Source organism: Plecotus auritus (genome assembly GCF_963455305.1).
Source record: "Plecotus auritus genome assembly, chromosome: 8".
NCBI classification, from domain to species: Eukaryota; Metazoa; Chordata; class Mammalia; order Chiroptera; family Vespertilionidae; genus Plecotus; species Plecotus auritus.
The window spans coordinates 160,278,154-160,301,330 of record NC_137782.1 but is presented as its reverse complement, the minus strand read 5'-3'; the positions used below and the strand labels follow the sequence as shown (position 1 = coordinate 160,301,330).

The following is a 23,177-nucleotide window of genomic DNA, read 5'->3' as shown; positions in this document are numbered from 1 at the left end:
AAGTAAACATAATTTGCCCAAAATGTTCATCTGCGGAAATGAGATGCACTGTGAGGTAATTTCTTTTTCTGCAACTATTCCCAGATGGAAATTCAGGGAAAACTCCAGGCATGAAGTAAAAACTACAAAAGCAAGACCATTTCTTACATTCGCTTCTCCATTCAAGCTGGACTAATACACCACTTGTGTCAGTCAGTGGCAGACAAAAAAAAAAAGCCAATTGTAAGACAGTTACTGTCACCTGACTGATTTTTATTTGCAAGTCACATGCCTCCAGTCCAGGTAGCTGCCCACCGCCACCCGGAGACAGTGGTTGTTTCCATTATTGGCAAAATCCAAACAACTCATTTTCAAGTCAGAGCACCTATCTAAACAGAGAGCTTTTTATATATGATCTCTTTACGAAACTAACAAAGCATCACAGGGTAATTAACCTCTAATTGCTAATCTCTAATTGTTAATTACAAAGTTCACTAAGTATATCTATAAAGAATTGAGCTTCCAAAGTCCATGAAGGAAACTACCCATTTCTTTCCAGACACATATGCTATATAGATTGGAGGAAAATTTGAATAGTGCTTTTCAAACTGATATTTTGCAGGTAGTTCTAGCAGTGTTTAAGGGCTCTCTGGAAAAAGTGTCAAATACACATGTGAAATGCAGGACTAAACAAAGCTTAATAATTTTCAATGGGGATCTCGTTCGTGACTTCTCTGTGATGAATGTGTTTTGTGTACAGAGGGTTCCCTGGCTGATTCGTCAAATAGAATCTTTTTCTCATGAATGCTTCCATGGGATACACATTGAAAAATGTGATTTAAACAAATGCAAACTTTTGCCAGTAGCATAATATCTTTCTCACTAAGTGTGTGTGTGTGTGTGTGTGTGTGTGTGTGTGTGTGGTAAATATACATTAGCATTTTAAGTGTACAATTCAGTAGCATTAAGTACATTCATATAACTGTACAGACATCACCAACATCCATCACCAGAATTTTTTTCAACTTTCCACACTGAAACTTTGTACCCACTTGTTGACTCTAAGCAAAAAGTCAGCCAGATTTTCCTCTAGTAAAATGGGTTTATTTGGAAACAACAAGGAATCGCAATCCACAGCAGGCAACCATGGTGGGCCACGTGCAAGTTCGCTAAGACCCTAAAACAAAGAAGAGGAAGCCCTTTTGTAGAGGAGAAAGGGACATTTGGAAGGGCCATTACAAAGAGTTTCCCCCATTGTTCTTCAAGATCAACACAGGGCCTGAGACCTCCCTCTCCCAGCATTCCTACTTCACTTTAAATGAGGTTGCTATTTATTAATTTTAATTCACACATTAAATAATAATTTCATTTCCCCATCACCACCGTCCTTGGCAACCACCATTCTACTTTCTGTCTATGAATGTGACTACTCTAGGTATCTCATATAAGCAGAATAATGCGGTATGTTTGTGGCTAGATTATTTCACTCAGCATAATGTCTTCAAGATTCATCCATGCTGACATATGAAAAGATGCTCAACATCACTTATCATCAGGGAAATGCAAACTAAAACCACAATGAGATACCACCTTACACCTGCCAGAACAGCTATCATCAATAAATGAACAAACAAGTGTTGAGGATGTAGAGAAAAGGCAAGCCTCATGAACTGTGGTGAGGATGTAGAGAAAAGGCAAGCCTCATGAACTGTTGGTAGGAATGCAGACTGGTGCAGCCACTGTGGAAAACAGTATGGAGTTTCCTCAAAAAATTAAAAATGGAACTTCCATATGGCCCAGTGAGTCCACTTCTGGGTATATATTAGAAGAAACCCAAAATGCTAATTCAAAAGAATATATGCATGGCTATGTTCATTGCAGTTATTTACAATAGCCACAATTTGGAAGTAACCCAAGTACCCATCAATAGATGAGTAGATATAAAAGCAGAGGGACATATATACAATGGAATATTACTTGGCCATAAAAAAAGAACGAAATCTTACCATTTGGGACAGCATAGATGGACCTAGAGGGTATTATGCTAAGTGAAATAAGTCAAACAGAAAAAAGACAAATATCAAATGATTTTACTTATATGTGGAATCTAAAGAGCAAAATGAATGAACAAATTTTTTTTTTTTAGAAAAGGAAAAGAAAGAGGATCCAAGCCACTGAACTGGCTTGAGTCTAGGACAAAAGTGAGAGGACACAAACACAGTGTGGTGACACAAGTTCAGCGCCTCCTGTCCAGATCTCTGATGTTTCTGATTATATTTATTGTTTTAGTGGACTGCCCATCCATCAGTCAATAGCCACCATGGGACACCACATTTGGATTGCTGTTCTACCCCTACTGACCATTTCAGTGACTGTTCCCATGATGTCCTAGCCACTCTGGGGATGAAAGTGGCATATATCTCTTTCATCCCCAGCTAGCAAGAGACAGGCAGTACAGAACGTTACAGAATTATGGTGTTTCCTTCACCAATGCATTTCTGAATGCTTTGGGTCTGCCTGGGACTTAGTGGAATATGGAAGGATCACACCTGAACTATGCATTTCAACCGTCCTCTCTCTAAGCCTTTGGATTCCATCCTTTCCATTACACCAAAGAAGTTAGGGCACCTCTACCTCATTAAATAGTCCACTGCCAAGTCAGGTTTCAGTCAACTAAAGAAGCAGAGTGCCAGTGATCACTCCAGCTGTTCAAAATAACACAGAGATGTCAAAATCTCTGGCAATTTGCAGCTTTATCAATAAATGCAATTTGATTCAATGTGAGGTGCCTTCATCCTTGGTAGCAAATACTGCATCAGTCAGGATTTAGTCAGAAAAATTGAAATCAGTTTGGGTATTTTCAGCACAAAGGGATTTAATACAGGAGATATTGGTTAAAAGTCTTGAAAGGACTGGAGGACCAAAGTGAAGAGAGGGGGAGAGAGGTACTAAAAACCAGAGATCAGGCACTGCAAGAAGTCACTACCATCTGTATTAGTCTATTCACGCTGCATACCATAAAAGTTATAAAACTATTGGAATTATCAACAGGCGTGATCCTGGCAGCTGGGATCGAGGTGATAGCCTTAGAGATGGTTAGAAGAGGGATTTATTGATGCATTAAATGTGGAGTGTAAGAGAAAGTGGCCCTTGATCCATGGACCTCTTTTCTTCCCTCTCTACACTCACTCCCATAGTGATCTCACCCAATCTCATGGATTTAGATGCCATGCATTTCTGTATATACCTCCAGCTCTGATATCCAACTTATGTATATTATCTTCAGACTTATATATACAACTGTGTTCCCAAAAATTGCACTTGGATGACTAATAGATGCATCAAAGTTATTATATCCCAAACTGAACTTAATTCCTCTTCTATCTTTTAAAAAATGTTTCTGCTCTGATATTCCCCCATCACTGTGTTAATCAATTGCTCAGGCAAAAAAAAAAATCTTGGCAATATCCTTGACTTCTCTCTTTGTCTCACACATTATCTCCAACCCATCAGCCATGACATTAGCTCTATTTTCAAAATATAATATAAAAGCAACCACTTGTCACTCTCTCCATCACTACCACTCTGCTTCTCACCACCACCTTATCTCACCTAGACCACTGTCATAGCCCCCAGCTGGTTTGCTTTGTTCTATATTTGAGCCTTTATTGTCTACTAGAGGCCCGATACACGACAATTCATGCAAGAGTAGGCCTTCCTTCCCCCACTGCCGGCACCGGCTTCCCTCTGGCACGTGGGACCCGGGCTTCCCTCCTCCAGCCACCAGCAGGCACCCAGGACCCAGGCTTCTTCCTTCTGGCCGCCTGCAGGCACCCGGGACCCAGGCTGGCTTCCCTCCAGCCCAGGCCTCATCAAGAAGGATGTCCAGAATGACATCTCGAAGATGTCCAGTCTAATTAGCATATTACCCTTTTATTATTATAGATTCCCTGCTAACCAGGCAGAGTCATTCTTTTTACACTTAATTCTGATCATGTCTGGCATCTGTCCACGTTCTGCTCCTTAATGAATACAACATACTCCACCACTCACCATTCACAACAAGTGAAATCAAGGAACTACAAGATCCTTCCAAACACATAAGCCTATGCCTTCAGGAGGTTTGCCAGCCCTGAGTGGGCTTTGTATTTGATGCTTGGCCCTTTAAAATGCTATCTCTTAGCCTGTCATCCTCCTTAGCCCCAACCTCTCTTGCACAAGTTTCTCAACAAAAACCTGAAGTGAGTGGGTCATAATTCTTCAAACTTGTTTCTTCTCATTCTTCCTCACTCTCCAGGTAGTAATAGAAAGATTATGGGTCTGGGGGTTAGCCAGTCAGCCTCTCAAAGTCTCCTAGCTTTCCTTCATCAGTGGTATGAACACAATATCTACTGATCAGGGTTTTATAACATTAAATGGGATAAAATATCCAAGATGCCTGGCTATAGTCAGATTTCAATAAATGTTTCCTTTTCCACTCCCTTCTCCCAACATCTACTTACTTTCCCTTTCTTCTTTGTTTATTCTGCTTCTTTCTTGGATCAAGTACACATCGGCCAAGGGAGACTTGCCAAGATAAAATGGAAATTGAAGCAGGTGGCCCAGTTGTTGTGACACTCTCAAACCCTGCTTTTAGTAATGAGAAGTAAGACTCAGGTTCAAGTCTCAGCTGAAAGCAGCAGATCATGCCATTTGAGACTAACTTCATTCTGTGGCTTTGCCTGAGTTGGGAAGACCAGGTTTTACCTCCCTACCTGTCCAGGCTGAATTACTGTTTTAAGAGTGACCCAGCCAAAACCGGTTTGGCTCAGTGGATAGAGCGTCGGCCTGTGGACTCAAGGGTCCCAGGTTCAATTCTGGTCAAGGGCATGTACCTTGGTTGTGGGCACATCCCCAGTAGGGGGTGTGCAGGAGGCAGCTGATCGATGTTTCTCTCTCATCGATGTTTCTGGCTCTCTGTCCCTCTCCCTTCCTCTCTGTAAAAAATCAATAAAATATATTTTAAAAAAAAAAAAGAGTGACCCATTTGTGTGTGTGTGTGTGTGTGTGTGTGTGTGTGTGTGTGTGTGTTTTCTGTTGCCGAAAAGTAATAAGATCTCAGAAACACAGTGGCTCAGGGAGGGGAATTCAGTATGGAGCTGATTTCATTTGATAGAATGCTTAAATCTCAGGCCCTGCAGAGAAACTATTTTGTTGAAATATGAGTGCATTTGGCTCACACCATGTTTTTATTTATGCTCTACAGGTTAGTATAGTGAAAATATATTATAGGCTGACCTTTAAAAAAATGATTCTGAAAATGTGTCCCCCATTTTCTGAGTGGCAAAGGAGAGCATGCACAAATTTTTGTAAGGGAGTGAAGACCCCTGAAATAATTAAGTTCCTGGACCTTTACATGTAGAAAAATATACTTGTACATACAAGCAGCAAACTGCTGGCAGGCAAGGCGACTGTGCCAAACGTTATCAGGGAACCAAAGCGGATTAAACAGACCATCTATCACGTAGTAGCCATTTCCTTTGTTTATAATGTTTCCAAATGCTATTTATCCCTGATTTAATAATTTTGTTTGACATTTTCTTTTTCTTTTTTTTTTCTTTTTCAATTACAGTTTGCATACAATATTATATTAGTCAGGTATATGTTTGTTGTTTTCAAAAACATCGGTTTTTGTTTGGTTTATAAAGAAGCTGTTGCTCAGGCTTGGCTCTGTGCTCTTGGCATCCCTGTGGCATGAAGCTGAGGCTACCAACCTTGACCCCATGTCTGAACAGCCTAGCACTGTCTCTTATTGGAGGTGCAGCTCAGTGTGGAGCTGAATCTCCAAGAAAGGTGATTGTCCCCCTTCCTGGGGCGTGACTCCACCCCCACTGGATGCAGCCTGTGGTGGAGAAATGGACACAGAGCTCCTATGAAAACTGATGACAGGAGAAATCACTGAGCAAACTTATGTGACTTGATCATTGAGCTCGGGTGGGGCCTCACGAGGGTCCATATGTTCTCTTTCTAAATGCTATGCCAACACAAATTACCAGGCAGTTTATCTGCAATGTTTATCATTAACAGCAGGGGCAGGGAGCAGCCACCACAGAAACTGAAAGGAACCCGTATTCCCTTATCCTTGACCTTGACCTTGACTTCGTTTTCCTTTACTTAAAGGGTGAGCTGGAGCAATGAAAAGCCCAGGGTTCCTATACTATTGCAATAGTGTGTATATTTTTTGCACATGCAATGAATACTTCTTCAACATTTTCTAAGTACCAGCATGTTTCCAGACAAATTTATGACATGCCTATGACAAGGTCTGTGCAGGTAATAAAAAAAAATAGTAAAGCATGCCAGGTATATTGTTGGAGGGGGAAAAAGAGGCAGTAGTGGGGACCGTGGCAAATTGCTCAGCAGACTGGATGGTGTGTGCATAGAATAAAGGGAGTAGCCACCCCTCGGCTCCCAGCTATTGCTGTCATGTGGAAGTTCAGGTTTCAAGAGTAGATGAAAACATGTATTTGTGTTATTTGTCATGTACTGTAAACACTCATTTAAACAAGCAAAATGTTTTTGAGGCTCCTTGATTTGCAACCTTTGATTCAGCCAATCACTCTGACATCAATGAGACCTCTGATGTTAGGGAGCAGTTGAGGTCCCATGTCGGTCACTGACAAGGTATGAAGGGACTGGAGGACATCCTCCAGATTACACCAATACGTAGGAGGCAAAATGAGGAGGAGGGAGGAAGACTGGAAATTAACAACCCAAAAAGTAGGAGGAAAAACCAAGAGGGGAGAATCACAAATACCAAGAGGGAAAAGGAGGTGGTCAGGTGAGAGAACTCCTACCCGAGGGCAAAATCCCTTACTTGGTGTCTCAGTCAGTTTGGGCTACTGTAACAATAACACCATGGTCTGGGTGGCTTGAACAACAGACATTTCTCACATTTCTGGAGACTTGGGAGTTCGAGATCAAGGTGCCAGCCAGTTCAGTTCCTGTGAGAACCCACTTCCTGGTTATGAAACGTAAAGGTAAGCACATTTTTCTTATTCCTGAGTTTTAGCTATTAAATATGGTGCTTGCTGTGGTGTTTAAAAAAATGCTATTTGTCAAGTAAAGAGAGGAGTTCCTTTTATTCTCAGTTAAGAGTTTCTTTTTTTTATCATGGCTGAGGATTGACATTTCTCAAATGCCTTTTAAGCATCTATTCAAATCATCATAAAGCATTCCCTTTCATCTGATAATGTGATGCATGACACCAATGAATTTTTGAATATTGAACCACCCTTGCATTTCTGGAATAATCCCTCTTATTGTGGTATATGTTATTTATAAATATATGTTATGCAAATATTTTATTTGAGATTTTTTTGTATCTTTACCTATAAATTGACTGAGATTTTGATGTCAAAGTTACTCTGGTCTCATTATATGAACAGTGTAGCTTTCCATTTTAAACCATGTTCATGAGTGAGAAAGTTCAGTAAAACCTACCTGTAAATCTTCATCTTTTGGGGTGAGGCAATTTTTTAACTAGCAACTAATTTTAATAATGGTCATTACTAGTGTATGGACTCTGGTTATTACAATGTAACCTTTTTAATCACTCTGAGTCTCAGTTTTATCATCTGTACCCACTCCTACAGTTTATTATTATTCATTCATTCCCTCTTTCTTCTTGAGACAATTTGGTCTATTACACTTTTAGAAAAAATACACTTTCATATTTATTGGCATATAGATTTTTGTTACTTGTCATATTGCTTTTCTATGTGTAATTGTGTCTCTTTTTCTTATTAAAAATTTGCACATGCCATTATTTTTATTTCACAATCACTCTTGCTTAAGGTTTGTCTAGTTTTTTCTCTCCAGATGACTACTTTTTAATATGCTGAGCCTATCTAAATTATTTTTATTTTCACAATTCATTATTTTCTATCCTTATTATTTCCTTGCTTCTATATCCACACAATGACTTGTACTCAAACATTAGTAGCAGCTTTATATGTAGAGCCAAAATCTGGAAACAATGTAAATGCCCATCAACAAGCGAATTAATAACAATATTCACGTATGGTGGCTCATGCATTCAATAGCACGCTACTCAGTAAAACGAAAGTATTGATACACACAGCAGCATGGCTATAACCCAAAGACATCATGCTGAGTGAAAAACGAGTACACACTCTATGATTTTATCATATGGAATTTTGAAAAAGACAAACTAATCAATAGTGACAAAAACACTCAGTGGTCGTCTGAAGTTGAGGTGAGGGTGGGTTCATTATTGACTGGGAAGGGGCACAATCTCCACATGACGGAAATGTACTATGTACTGCAGTGTATATACTATATACGGGTTGTGGTGGTAGTTACATCAGTGCATACATTTTTAAAAGTCATCAGACTCACCCTAACTGGTTTGGCTCAATGGATAGAGCGTCGGCCTGCAGACTGAAGGGTCCCAGGTTCGATTCCGGTCAAGGGCATGTACCTTGCTTGTGGGCACATCCCCAGTGAGGGGTGTGCAGGAGGCAGCTGATCGATGTTTCTGACTCTCTATCCCTCTCCCTTCCTCGCTGTAAAAAAATCAATAAAATATATATTTTTTAAAAATAAGTCATCAAACTATAGTTAAAATATGTATATTTTATTGTGCGTAAATTATACCTTCATAAACTTATTGTTCAAAAATACTATAAGATACCACTTCTAAGCCATCTGAACTGTTGATCTTAAAAAGACAACACAAATGTGAGGATGTGGAGCAATTAAAACTCTCATCCATGGTTATATGAGGGTAAAGCAGTACCTTTACTTTGGACAGCTCTTTGGCAGTTTCTAATAAACATATAGCAATCTTATTATCTAGAAGTTCTACTGCTATGTATACACCCAAGAGAAATGCTGACATATGTCCACAGAAAGTATTTTCCAAAAATATCCATAGCCGCTTTCTTCACAACAGTCAGAAATGAAAACAACCCAAATGTCCATCACTAAGTGAAAAGAGATGAATAAATTGTGATACATTCATAGCACGAAGCACTGTTCATTTAAAATGTAGCACATCACTGATCACACAAGACCGGGATGATCCAGTACATATAGCTATTTTGTGTGTGGATCTGTTAGCAGGTGCAACGGGTCAGTCACATGTGCAGCAGCCTAGGATGCCTGCCCTCTATTCCCACCTCTATCCCTTGGGCTTCAGTATTTATTGTCTGTGTGTTGTTTTTTTGATGGCTTATGAGATCACTCTGGTGTTTCGTCTTGTTCGGAAACCCCTTACCCTGTCCCCTAACCAGCTGAGAAGCTTTGGACACCATAGTGAGAGTCATATATACTCAAGTAGGTGACTTCTGAGCCAGACCTTAGCAGGAAAAGTCCTTCTTCCTTTAGTCATTAATGATCTTTTCCTTGATTGTACCTCTCTTCATCTCTCCTCACCTGGGAAGCCGAGAACAGGGAGTGGCCCAGAGAAAAGGGATCAAATGGCCCCTTTACCTGCTTTTGATGTCAACATTAGCACAGTTGAAGCTGACTGGCCAGCCAGCTCACCAAGTATTTAAAGGGAGAACCACAATAATGCGGTGTTTTTTGCCTGGAGTTTTTCCTCTGTGTAGCTCCCTGGGGAGCCTGGGCTGGCCATAGTGACTAATCTCGTGGGACCCTGGGAGCTTGCAAAAGGTCAGCTCAGTTGAACACACAGCTGACATAGGAATTCTCATTCCCCAGACCCGTGTTCACTTTTACAATACAGGCACCCTGAGGACAAAAACAGTATGACAAGCATCTAATAACAGCCCAACCTTCCTCAAGTGCTCTCTTCTCTTGCTCGTCCCAGGAGACATCAGCTTTGGCAGCCTCTTGCCCATTCGAAAGGATCCATTAGCCAGCAGACCAGCATTAGACTAGTCTCCTTCATTCCAGGCTGCAGCAGGGCAAGGCACTCATAATAAAATGGATAGTCAAAAGAAAGATTCAGAGAATCAATGAGCTGTCCTACTGATTATGATCTTCTTTGCACAAAATATGGGCTGTTTCTGGTATGGAAGACCAACGTAATAGAAAAAGCCCGAGGAGAATTACATCAGATTTCTCTTTTTTAGATCTTGGTTCCAGAGCCCTTTGCCCTCCAGCTAAGCTTCCGATGTCTGTTTACTGGAGAACACCTTCAGTAAGCTACAAAGATGTTTAGTCATTATTCCTCCTTGGTTACAACATTCTAAGCAGATAAGGCAGCAAGCTACTCGCAGGGATAAGCATGAAGGGCAGGAGGCCCGGCATGGTTTTAGGTTCTCAGTGAAGGAGATGAAACAATGGATAGCTTATAGAATAGAGACATGTTTTGCAAGAACACGTGCCACCCTGCCCACTGTTTCATCAGCTATATCCTTGGTCAGATACCTACATCTCCCAGTAGGAAAAGTTCTACTGTTTACACCTGTGGGAGGCATATTGGGATCCAAATTACCACCGGCATTAGATCGATGCATGATAAGCCGGGGAGTGTTTGCAAGAGAGCATTCATGAACTTGCATAACCTTAGGGGGCACTCCTTCCAAACTTTCTCTTGTGTTGACACCTAGAACTTAGAGTTGAGTTCAAAACTGAAATCAAGGGAACCTGAGATTATGGATCCTTGTGGATTTGTGAATAAGAAAAAATGCAAAGCAAAGAATCAAAGGAACAGAAGTGAGTTGAACAGAAGTGAGTTGAGGGAATTGTGAAGCAACCTATCAAATCAACTGCAGTTATGGAGCCTTGCGTGCCTTCACACAACACTATGATAAAAAGATACAGAAGTGAGCCCAGCTGGTGTGGTTCAGTGATTGAGTGTTGTCCTATGACCAGGAGTTCACAGTTCAATTCCCAATCAGGGCACATGCCCAGGTTGGGCTGTGGCTGGATCCCCAGTAGGGGGCATGCAGGAGGCAGCCGGTCAGTAATTCTCTCTCATCATTGATGCTTCTATGTCCCTTTCCCTTCCTCTCTGAAATCAATAAAAAAAGAAAAGATATAGAAGTGTGAGACAGGGCTCTGGACCACAGAGGGGACAAGACATAAGCTCATAAAATTATGAAGAAACTATCTTAGGGAGCATATAATTCAGAACCACATTGTATGGGACCACTGGGAACTGCATGAACAACAAAGCAGCAAAGGAGCGAGTCTGGCCTCCCTCCAGACCTCAGGGGAGTGTGTAAGAAGGGAGTGAGACCTGAGCAGAATGCTGAAGAAGAATTTGGATTAGCTGTAAAGAAGACATGGGTGTGGTGGCGGGGGGTGGGGGGTGGGGGGCAGGGAGGGCCAGTCCTGGTTTTGATGGAAGGGGAACAAAGCTTAGAGGGGGTATTGAGTGCAGAATATTCATGTGACAAATGGAAGTAGAGAAAGAGCGGCTATGGGGGTTCATATAGATAAGGGCTAAGCCTATGCTTATAAGTTGATGAGTTTGTTTAATTTCATGCTTTAGGAATTACAAAGCTTTATTAGTAAATCTATCAATTCAGGGGATTGGAGTGAGGCAAATGAGGCAGTGAGGTTCTTGCAAAATTTAAGGGGACACCAAAAACCTCAGTAAGTAATCAAGATAAATAATATTCTAGTGCAGCATTTAAAAGACAAATTAATGTAAAAAAAATCTATGATGAACGAAATATCAAGGTTTTAAATACAGGATCAGGTATAGTGGCATGATGAACCATATTGAAGTCTGAGACAAAAGCAATAATAAAGTAATATTGATTTTGTCTTCATTTTGGAAATTTATAACATATATTAGCATATTAAGGAAAAGGACCCTATTCAACTTTGTTTAATCCTACAGAGCCCAAATGTATTTAAGCACACAACCTTTTTGTAAGCAACATCTCATATCACTGTAGAATATCTTTCAACTCAGGCTAATATAGTTTAATTTACTTTTACTGGTAAAGAAACCAAGGCATTGGCAATCAGCAAGATCTTTCTAATTAACTAAGATCAAATCAATGAAAAATGTTGTAAATGTAGTTTTTTTCATTAATATGTGTAATATAATGAACAGTTTTTAACCTTTCTTTAATTCTTTTTACAGACTTCAAGTCATTATGTTCATTAATGCATCATATGAATATGATTGTATAAACTGTTAAGGGATTAATTAAAATCTGTTCTGACTTCAAGGTAAAATAATACCCTTAGTTTCTGCTTATTGTGTTGGGAAATGAACATATAAAAAACTGATTTTGCCACAAATAAGAGTTATAATATCTAGAAAAAAATACAAAAACAACCACCTGAGACTCTACAGACAAAACAAAAGTAGGAAACTTTTGGAAGACAGTTGAAATTTGCATCCAGGAACACAAGGGAACACAATGAGTTTCCATTTTTTGTGGCTTTCCTCTGAAGGCCGTAACTTGAAGATGGATCAATAAAAAGTACATAACAGGAAAAAATGACCAGAACCTAGTAGATATATGAACCAATTTCAAAAGGTCTTACATGTGTGTAAATGTAGTCAAAGAAAGAGGAAGGAAAGAAAAGAGGGCTGAAAAAGTATTTGAAGAAATAATGGCCCCAAACTTCCAAAATGTCGTTAATGACTTAAATTTACAGATTCCGTAGTTCCATAAGCCCTAAGAATTTGAAGAAAACTATTCCTAGGAATATTATGCTCAAACAGTTGAAAACCAAAGACAAAGAGAAAATTATAAAATCATAATTGCTGAGAAAATGACTTATCACATTCAACAACTATTTGAATGATCACAGTTTCTCCTCAGAAACCAGGGAGGAAGGCATACAGTGAACATCTTTAAAGCACTGACCAAAAACAAAACAAAAAAACATTAATGAAAAATTTTTATTTTGCAAAAAATATCTTTCAAGAGTGAAGGTGAAGTAAAGATATTTTCAAATAATGGAAACTAAAGGTGAGAGACCAAGGTGGCGGCATAGGTAAACACCTAAATTGCTGCCTCGCACAACAATATCAAAACTACAACTAAACGACAAAATGGACAGCATCCAGAACCACAGGAAAGCTGGCTGAGAGGAAATTCTACAACTAGAAGGAAAGAGGAAAGCACATTGAGACTCAGAGGAGCTGCAAAAGGCTGAGGTACGGAGACATGCGCGGAGAGGACAGGCAGCTGAGTCCACAGGCGGCTGAATGCATGGCTGGCTTTCCCAAGCGGGAGGGAGATGGAAGCTCCCGACTGCGCTGAACTCCAGTCCCGGGTGAGACTCTGGGAATCCAGATTCATTCAGGGGGAATCTGGACTGTCAGGAAAAGAGAAAGCACACTGAGACTCAGGGGAGCTGCGGAAGGCAGAGGTCCTGAGGCACACACACCTGCAGAGAGGGCTGACTGCTGAGTGCACGGGTGGTTGAGTGCACAGCTGGCTTTCTAAACCAGGAGGGAGACAAAAGCTCCTGACAGCGCCGAACTCCAGTTCCAGGCGAGTTTCTGGGAACCCAGACTCATTCAGGGAGAAACTAGACTGTCTGGCAGCGGGCAAAACTCGAGGGCGGCTTTCTCTCAGAGGTGCTTGCAGCAATTACTGAGGGACACTGAGACCCAGGGGCCTCATAGGGCAGGGCTGAGGGAAACCAAGGCTGTCTGCTCCGCCCTGAGACTCCACCCCATCCAAGCTGAGCACAGAGGCTTTTGCAATTTTGCAAGTCTTGTGTCATAAGGGTGTCTCCAGCACAGAAGTTCTCCCAGCATAGACACAGCTGATCCTCACAGCCAATTGGCCTGGAGGTCAATTCCTCCCAGTGATACCAACAACAATCAAGACTTAACTACAACAAGGCTGTGCACAAAGTCGACAAAGGGGTGCACTAAGAGTGTCCACCTCAGGTAACTGGGGAGGCTGAGCCACTGGGCCCTATAGGACACCTACCACACAAAGCTACTCTACCAACTCAGGGAAGCAGCGAAAATGTGGAGACAAAGAAACAGGTCACAAATGAAAAAAATGGAGGAAAGTAAACGACTGGATATAGAGTTCAAAACCACGGTTATAAGGTTTTTCAAGAATTTCCTAGAAAAGGCCAATAAATTTAGCGAGACCCTTGAGGATATGAAAAAGGACCAACTAGAAATTAAACATTCACTGACTGAAATAAAAAATATTATACAGAGACCTAACAGCAGACTAGAGGAACGCAAGAATCAAGTCAAAGATTTGAAATACAAAGAAGCAAAAAACACTCAACCGGAAAAGCAAAAAGAAAAAAGAATCCAAAAATGTGAAGATAGTGTAAGGAGCCTCTGGGACAACCTCAAGCGTACTAACATCCAAATTATAAGGGTGCCAGAAGAAGAAAGAGAGCAAGATACTGAAAACCTATTTGAAGAAATAATGACTGAAAACTTCCCCCACCTGGTGAAAGAAATAGACTTACAAGTCCAGGAAGCACACAGAACCCCAAACAAAAGGAATCCAAAGAGGACCACACCAAGACACATCATAATTAAAATGCCAAGAGCAAAAGACAAAGAGAGAATATTAAAAGCAGCAAGAGAAAAACAGTTAATTACCTACAAGGGAGCACCCATATGACTGTCAGCTGATTTCTCAACAGAAACTATGCAGGCCAGACAGGAGTGGCAAGAAATATTCAAAGTGATGAACAGCAAGAACCTACAACCAAGATTACTCTACCCAGCAAAGCTATCATTCAGAATTGAAGGTCAGATAAAGAGCTTCACAGATAAGAAAAAGCTAAAGGAGTTCATCACCGCCAAACCAGTATTATATGAAATGCTGAAAGGTATTCTTTAAGAAGAGGAAGAAGAAGGAAAAGGTAAAGATAAAAATTATGAACAGCAAATACATGTCTATCAACAAGTGAATCTAAAAATCAAGTGAATAAAAAATCTGATGAACAGAATAAACTGGTGAATATAATAGAATCAGGGGCATAGAAAGGGAGTGCACTGACAATTGTCAGGGGGAAAGAGGTGTGGGGGGTGCGGGAAGAGACTGGACAAAAATCGTACACCTATGGATGAGGACAGTGGGGGAGGGTAAGGGCAGAGGGTGGGGTGGGGTGGAACCGGGTGGAGGGGAGCTATGGGGGGGGGGGGAAGAGGAATAATTGTAATAATCTGAACAATAGAGATTTATTAAATTTTAAAAAAATGAAACTGAAGGGATTCATTGCCACCACACTTGCACTACAAGAAATGTTACAGTGAGCTCTTTAGACTGAAGGTAATGATACCACAGAAAACTAAGAGCAAATTTGGAGCTAGAGATATAAGACTGTTTCTTCTCTTAATTTCTTTATAATGCTGTGTAGACATTCAATCTGACCTTCCCCAGCAAGTCATCTTGCAGCCTCTTCTTCAACACTCTAGTGATGGGGAACTCACAGCCAGGTTTTTGTCTTCCTTATGGTTAATCAAACCTTTCTCCCTTGAATTTTACTTTTTATTTTCTTTTTAGCCTCTCTCCCCAGTTCCTGGGGTGCCCAGAGTTCTCACTCCAATCCCGTTTCCCAACACCCTTTCTGCACATCCAGGCAGTTCCCACCAGAGGGCACTCCAAGCACTGCTCTGTCTCTCACCTCTGCTTTCATTTCTTCACCCAGCTCTCTGTCTGGCCAGGAGGGGTCCACCAGATAAACTAATCCCTGACAAGAGATACTTGTTACTTCAAGTCACTTGGTGCTTTAACCCAGCTAAAAGCAGATAGACGCATAGAATTGGAAATAAATTAATGTATTAATGTATTAATGCATTAATGATTTAATTAATGAAATTTAATCGATCTTATTCACTTTCTAGTCAGTGCTGGGGGAAAAATGCATCTTTATAAGGAAGGTCCTTTTCTTTGGGTCTCTGGAGTAAAGGAAAACAGAGACCATGAAAAGGGACACGCTGGTGGATACTGTCCTTCTGGATGCTCTCATCTCCTCATTGGCTGCACCGAACTTGGACACTGCATATACTTCTCAACAATTCCTTCAACTCTTCCTCACCTGTGTCACAGCGGCAGAGACGTAAACCCACATTTATGAGGTGAGAGGACATAAATACGATTAAGTTATATATTGTGAGGCACAGCCATCTGGCTGCTGTTTAAAGAATCTCAGCTTCTTCCCTTATGAAAAAGGAGCTCGAAGAAGAGCTCATTCTCTCTCTCTCTGAGGGGCTCCTGTCCTTTGGATGATAGGGAAGGGATCAGACTTAAAGCCTGGACACATGGGAAGTGGAAGAAGGGCACTGTGTCAGAGAGGGCCCCTTTCTCCCAAAGCCACCTGCCTCACCTCATTGTCAACCCTCCCCATTCCACCCCCACCTCTCCCACATAAGCACCCACCTTCTTCCAAGGTACCTTCTCCCTCTGTTCTCCTCCTCCTCCCAGCCAGCCTGCCAGGTGGGAGAGGGTATTGGATATCCTTCACCTACACTCTGACCACACTGAGTAAAGCCAAACCCCAAACTCAAGAAGGTTGGGACAAAAGGAAATAACACCGCTTAATACATATTTTCATCTTCCTCAACCATGTGTTTCACTCATCCAAGTCCCATGCTATGATTGGTGGGAAGGAATGAGGAACAATACAAATAATATAGAACCTTTCAAGATCACAGCTCAGTGGACTTAGAGAAAGAATGAGAAAATCTCTTTCTTAGGTATTAAATGCACTCAAAGGCTATTAAATCGTCCAAGCACCCACATTACTGCCTGGCACCATGCCTCTCCTTTTATCATGGGATGTAGTGGAGGCTATGAAACAATCAACAGCCTTCTCTAGAAGGTTTTGTTTTTCATTTAGCATTACCCTGCTTACTTCCCATGCCTGGATCTCAGCTCACAGCCTATTAGAGAACTCAAAGTCCAGGCAAGGAAGGAAATGACTCTTTTTCTAATTGAATTTATTGGGGTGACATTGGTTAATAAAATTATATGGGTTTTAAGTGTACAATTCTATAATACACCACCTGTATATTGTATAGTGTGTTTAACACCCCAAGTCAAGTCTCTTTCCATCACCATTTATCCCCCCCTTTATCCTCATCTACCCCCACCCCTATTTCCCTCTGGTTGTCTGTGTTTGTGAGTTTTCTTTTTTCTTTTTTTCTTGACTTAATCCCTTCTCTTCATGAGTCCATTCCTTCTTGTATCAAGAGCTTTCCCCCTTGCTTCTTGGTTAGATGGCCATGAGGTTACCACAAGAAGTCAGGATGGCTATTGAACAACTACAGGGGGATGAAATCATGGGTTTACTTATTTGTTCCTGAAAGGGTTTAAACCACCTAAATCACTGTTGAATTGCAAATTTCTCATTAGAGGTCTTTTCTCCTTCAGAATTCAGTGGAGCTAATGTTACTTATTGTATTGGGGGTAATGTTACTTATTGTATTGGGGGTTAAAACCGTTTCCAAACTAAATACGAATGTCATTTCTACTACACTAAGATCTCTACTACAACTTCATTTTTTCAGATACGTTCATGATAAGGGCATCAGCCTGGTCCTTCCCATAGAGCAAGGGAACTGGGTTCTACTCAATGGGCATGACAATCAGTGTATCTAAAATATGGTATAACCCTAACCAGTTTGGCTCAGTGGATAGAGCATCGGCCTGCAGACTGAAGGATCCCAGGTTCGATTCCGGTCAAGGGCATGTACCTTGGTTGCAGGCACATCCCCAGCAGGGGGTATGCAGGAGGCAGCTGATGGATGTTTCTCTCTCATCGATGTTTCTGACTCTATCCCTCTCCCTTCCTCTCTGTAAAAATATCAATAAAATATATTTTAAAAATAAAATAAAATATGGTATATATAGCCTTTCAGCTCTGGCTGTTTTTCTCCTTAAGAAGAAAAAAAGACTTCTGATCCTTAAAAGTATGTGATACGTTGGCTACTCTGACCAGCCATGGAACCTTGGAGGCATTCTAACACCATGGCTCTCAGTGTCTCCAGCTATAATATGAAGGGGTGGGACTAGCTGATGTCTAAAGTGTGCTTTAGATATTTCAATTCTGAAAAACCAACAAAACTCCTCAACATCTCCTACCTACAAGGTCAACAGGAAACCATTCTGACCATGAACGTTTCAGCAAGAGCAAGTCAAAGTATCTTGTTAGTTAATAATTAGACACTTGCATTATTCTAACCGAAAACAACTCCCTAGAAACTTAAATTAACCATATTTTTTTGCACTCTATTTTTAGAGAAAATAGAAAATATATTTAGGGATGAGAACACATTCAGACTTTATTGTATTCAATCTATGCACATATTCAAACCCTAAGCATTGAAAACAATGGTTATAGAGCACTAAGAATACCTTAGTTATCAAGGGAAGGTTTAAGATTACACAGAGTTCATTCCACATTATGTTTAAAACTCTTAATAAACTTTTAAAATATGTTATTGATTTTTAGAGAGAGAGGGAAAAGGGAGACAGAAATAGAAACATCAGTGAAAAAGAAACATCCATTGGCTGCTGCCTGCATGCCCCCTACCAGAGATCAAGCCTGCAACCCCAGCATGGGCCCTGACCAGGAATCAAACCAGTGACGTTTTGGTGCATGGGTCAATGCTCAACCAACTGAGCCACACTGGCCAGGCTACATAATATTTAAATTTAAAGGCTCATGATAATATTAACTCAAAAATGACAATAGGTTGTTTTCTTATTTCCAAATATGTAAGTTACCTTATCAAATCAGAGTTGGCCAAAATAACATTCTAGAAAGAACCTTTAGTGGCAAAAAATGTAATTGCTAAATCACAATTTTATCTTGAGGTTACAAGTACTAGGCAAATAATACCACCATTTATTGGACACTTGCTACATTGCAGACTGGCGTGGAGCTTTCTCTGGTTGTAACAGATTTAAGAATGGCAGTTTTCAGTGTCATGGAGAGAACTGGAAGTCTTGTTTCACAGAGCCCCAACTATACTTTAAGGTTCATTTCAAGGAGTGTCTCCCCCACCCCTGTGTATTCCTGAACTCTAGGGTGACATCTACCATAGCACAATTCCCTGCACCTTTACCCCACCTCCTTGGAGTCCTGAACTGTGGTGGAGAAGCTCTGCAAGTCACTTTTCATTTTGGTTTCAGCTCAAAGCCCCTAATTTCAAGTTGGCAAAGCAAAGACAGAAGAAGCGATGAAAAAGAAGGGGCAAAAACCACAGCTCATTATCTTATAAAAATCTCCACGAGTCCAGGGGTCTTTTAACTCAAACAAAGTTACTTAACATCCATGATTCAGGAGGTATTTAATGAACAGCAAAAACACTTATTTACATGATTACAATTTGTACTTTTCAGTAATCTGCAGCATCCTCAGATCATCCAAAAGTCTTCTGTGAATTTCTGTGCATAGCACCATGTCTGGTAACACTGGTGTTCATTTCTCAAAAGAGCTTGCTCCGTTTATTTTAGCAATGCTTGCTACAGACCTAGGTCAGAGGACACAAGTACCTTCATACATTCTCATTACAGGTCTTCAGCCCTTCCTCCCACAGCCCATCGTCTCAGCACCCAGGCTTGGGTGACCCTCCACACAGGTTGCCAGTTCCAGCGAGAACTAGCTGATTAGTCCCTGTTCTTAGCAGGCTCCGTGAGCTCAGGTCCTCCACCTTTTTAAAGAAACTACAATGGCCCTAGCTGGTTTGGGTCAGTGGATAGAGCGTCAGCCTGCGGACTGAAGGGTCTCGGGTTCGATTCTGATCAAGGGCATGTACCTTGGTTGCAGGCAACCAATCAATGTGTCTCTCTCACATCGATGTTTCTCTGTCTCTCTGCCTCCCCCCTTCCCTTCCACTCTGTAAAAATAAATGGAAAAATATCATCTGGTGAGGATTAACCTCCCACCCTTCCACCCACACCCCCAAAAAAAGAAACTAGAATGCAAAAACCTCCTCATTTTTAAATTTTGGAAACACTGAATGTAAAAAACGAAAATCAAGATATTTGTAAATTACTATCTGAACAATGCCCCCCCCCCGCCCCCCCCCAAAAAAAAAAAACCACAGGCTTTCTGCCCCAATTCCTCCTTCTGGTTGCAGCTCTCAGCTTCTGTTCTGGGCTCCTTTGAGGGCTGATGTTCAAGATGCACCTTCTAGATCTGGTCCTGGAGCTGCGGGGAAGAAACCCAGAAGATGAGAGTTGCTGGGTTCTTCCGATTTGCTTCACTGTCACTGTGGACACGTCGGTGAGGCAAGCAGCATCTGTCCTTAGTCGTCTCCTTACTTGATGCGTGCTCATTATTTGGATACTTCCACCGGTTTCCAAGGATAGGAGAGTTCGCAGTAGCCACTCTAAACCTCTTCTGCACGCTCTCAGGAGCCATCCCCTGCCATGTCTTTTTCTTTGTGATCATTGAAACCATCAGGAAAAGCCACACCAGTTCTCTGCGTTAGGCTCTGAGACCTCTAGCAGAGGGAATGAAATCCTCAGGAAGACAGGGACACTAAGACATTGCACACATTTGAAATGGGGTCAAGGGATGGTTGCATTTGCAGCAATGGGAAGAGAGGGCTCCTCTGTTCAAAGGCTGCCTAATCATCTCATATCGTTCCTAATTAACTAAGGAAAAGGAAGATGTGACTGAGTTTTCACTTGGCAGATTTGCTCAGGGGCTGTGCAGCTTCAGAATTTAAATCTCTCGTTCATATGATTGTAGAATAAGCATCTTTAATTAAGTCTATAAACACTGCCCTCAGCCTAAAACTTTCTTGACTTCAGAGCTCTCTTACATTGATGTAGAAGGGGTATAAAGCCACATAAACTTGGATCACACAAAGAAACACACATAGGGGAGCCTTGCACTTTCTAGGAGGAATAGCTAAGGGCATGGTTGAAGCTTCAACAGGAGATCAGGATCGAGAGCCCCGGGAGAGGTATCACACAGACTCTCCAGACCAGCTGAAAGAGCACAAAGGCCTACCATGACGTATATCATATATGTACGAACTATTACATCATAGATATGTGAACCTTAAAGGTTACGGGTTAAGCAGCATGGTGATTTTCAACAACATTGTGGGAGTTCTGTTCCTTTTTAAATGTGGTTTCTTTAAAAGATAAATGGAATGAGGGCTTTCCGAAATTTGGGGTAGTTCTCAAAGATCTTGAGGTAGAACCTAAAAGACAAGAAACAAATAATTAAAAATATAATCAAGCAGTGGTCAGCGGTTGAGGTTTGCTGTATCTGAAATCTTTCTTATAAATCAACCTACATTTATTCAGGGCCCAACTCTTCCCAATGGCCATTGGTCCATCTTCTCCCTCCTGCATCCTACTCTTATCAATGTTGAAGCTTCGTGGGCTGAGAAATAATTCTTCCTATCCATGAGTATGGTATATGCTTTCATTTACTTGTATCTTCTTCTATTTCTTTCTTCAGTGTCTTATAATTTTCCAATTACAGGTCTTTTACCTCCAAAGTTGGAGGTATCACGCCTACCTGATATCAAACTATACCACAAGGTCATAGTAATCAAAGCAGCAGGGTGCTGACATAAAAACAGACATATAGATCAATGGAATAGAATAGAGAGCCCAGAAATAAACCCATGCCTATTTAGCCAATTAATATTTGACAAAGGAGGCAAGAATATACAATGGGGTAAAGATAGCCTATTCAGTAAATAGTGTTGGAAAAATTGGACAGATACATGCAAAAAAATAAAACTAGACCACTTTCTTATACCATATAAAAGAATAAGCTTAGAATGGATTAAAGACTTAAATGTAAGACTCAAGACCATGAAACTCGTAGGAGAAAAATTAGGCAGTAAAATCTCAGACATTTCTCTTAGTAACATTTTTTTCTGACATACCTCCCCAGGCAATGGAAACAAAAGAAAAAATAAACAAATGGGACAACATCAAACCAAAAAGTTTTTGCACAGCAGAGGAAACCATCAACAAAATAAAACAACAATCCACTGAATGGAAGAACATATTTGCCACTGATAACCGCGAGAATAAACTCTGGGAGACTAAAGCCACGCAGTTTGTTTGTGGTCATCCGCTTTGGCAGGCCTAGGAGACCGACGCATCTTGTAAAAAGGCTTTACCCTTAAGTGGCCTGGCTGTCCTCTTGAAGCTGGTAGCGCTCAGGTTATAATCATGGTCCACTCTGTTAAAGCGCCTTAATTTGAACTGAGGTACAGATAGTAACAATACTCCCAGAGGTGGCTGGACGTTGGAGCTATGAATGGAGAGGTGTGGTGACTGGCCTCACACAGAGCCCAGTTAGCCCTGTAAGAAAGACGCCTCTTGCCCTTCCTCTGGGGATGCTGACATAAAAGTATAGGGCTCAATTCAGGTTTTGTTGCTGCAATAGCTGGAACCCTCAGATAGAATTGCTGTCCTTCCCCTGACCAAGCCCAACTCAATCCATGCTTCTCAGGGCCCCTCGGACTACTTACTGACTGACACCCTCTCCTCCCCATGTCCCCTTGGCCTCAGGTGGGCAACAGACCCTGCCTGGAGGGGCGGGGAGAATGGTTACACTGACACTCTTACCATCTGGGGAGCCTCTGTTGCCCTCCACCCACTCCCCAAGTCTAGGAGGTGGCATGAGTAGGTCTTGAGGAGAGCTATTGTTTTATTCATTTCTGACAGGTCTCTGCATAAATTCCACTCTGAGGAAGAGGACACATTCTTAGTGTAGCCTTCAAGACTATGAAATTAAGTAGCTGGACTAAAACGTCTAGGCAGGGTCCTGGTTCCAGGTCTGTTTCCGTTCCTTCTGAATTCTCTCTCTCTCTCTCTCTCTCTCTCTCTCTCTCTCTCTCTCTCTCTCTCTCTCTCACACACACACACACACACACACACACACACACACACACACAAGTCCCAGGCTTTCTCTTTCCTCCAAGTACAGAAGCCATTTTAGAGAAAGAATCTGAAATTTGCATTTAAAGCCTGATAACATCTTAGCATGTTACCCTTTCCATGCCAGTGACACTTTTAACTCTCCCCATCCCACCCGAAGTGCAAGGGTTGGGAGGGAGGTGGGAGTTCAGAAAGCTTTAGGCTAACGCTAGACCTACAGAGGGAAGGTTACAAAGCCCAGCAATTTGCTGGAATTTCCCATAGATAGAACAGTCCTGAAATTGCACCACACGAATAATTGCTTACCCACCTTCCCAGGAAGCCAGCAATGGGCTTAGCTATGATTTATGGAGGGTGAGGATAGGGGAAGAAGGAGAGTACCCAAGTAAGCCCTGGTAT

At 41.4% G+C, this 23,177-nt stretch overlaps 1 protein-coding gene across 1 annotated transcript in view; it reads right to left on the bottom strand.

Annotated features, from left to right (window-relative positions):
• Positions 1-18,173: 18,173 nt before the first annotated feature.
• The window catches only part of SRD5A2 (steroid 5 alpha-reductase 2), a 32,663-nt gene continuing 27,659 nt past the window's right edge, over positions 18,174-23,177 (bottom strand). Inside the window, exon 5 of the mRNA XM_080685014.1 lies at positions 18,174-21,076. Coding sequence (XP_080541140.1) covers positions 21,010-21,076 — 67 coding nt within the window. The 3' untranslated portion in view covers positions 18,174-21,009. The remainder of the gene's footprint in view (positions 21,077-23,177) is intronic.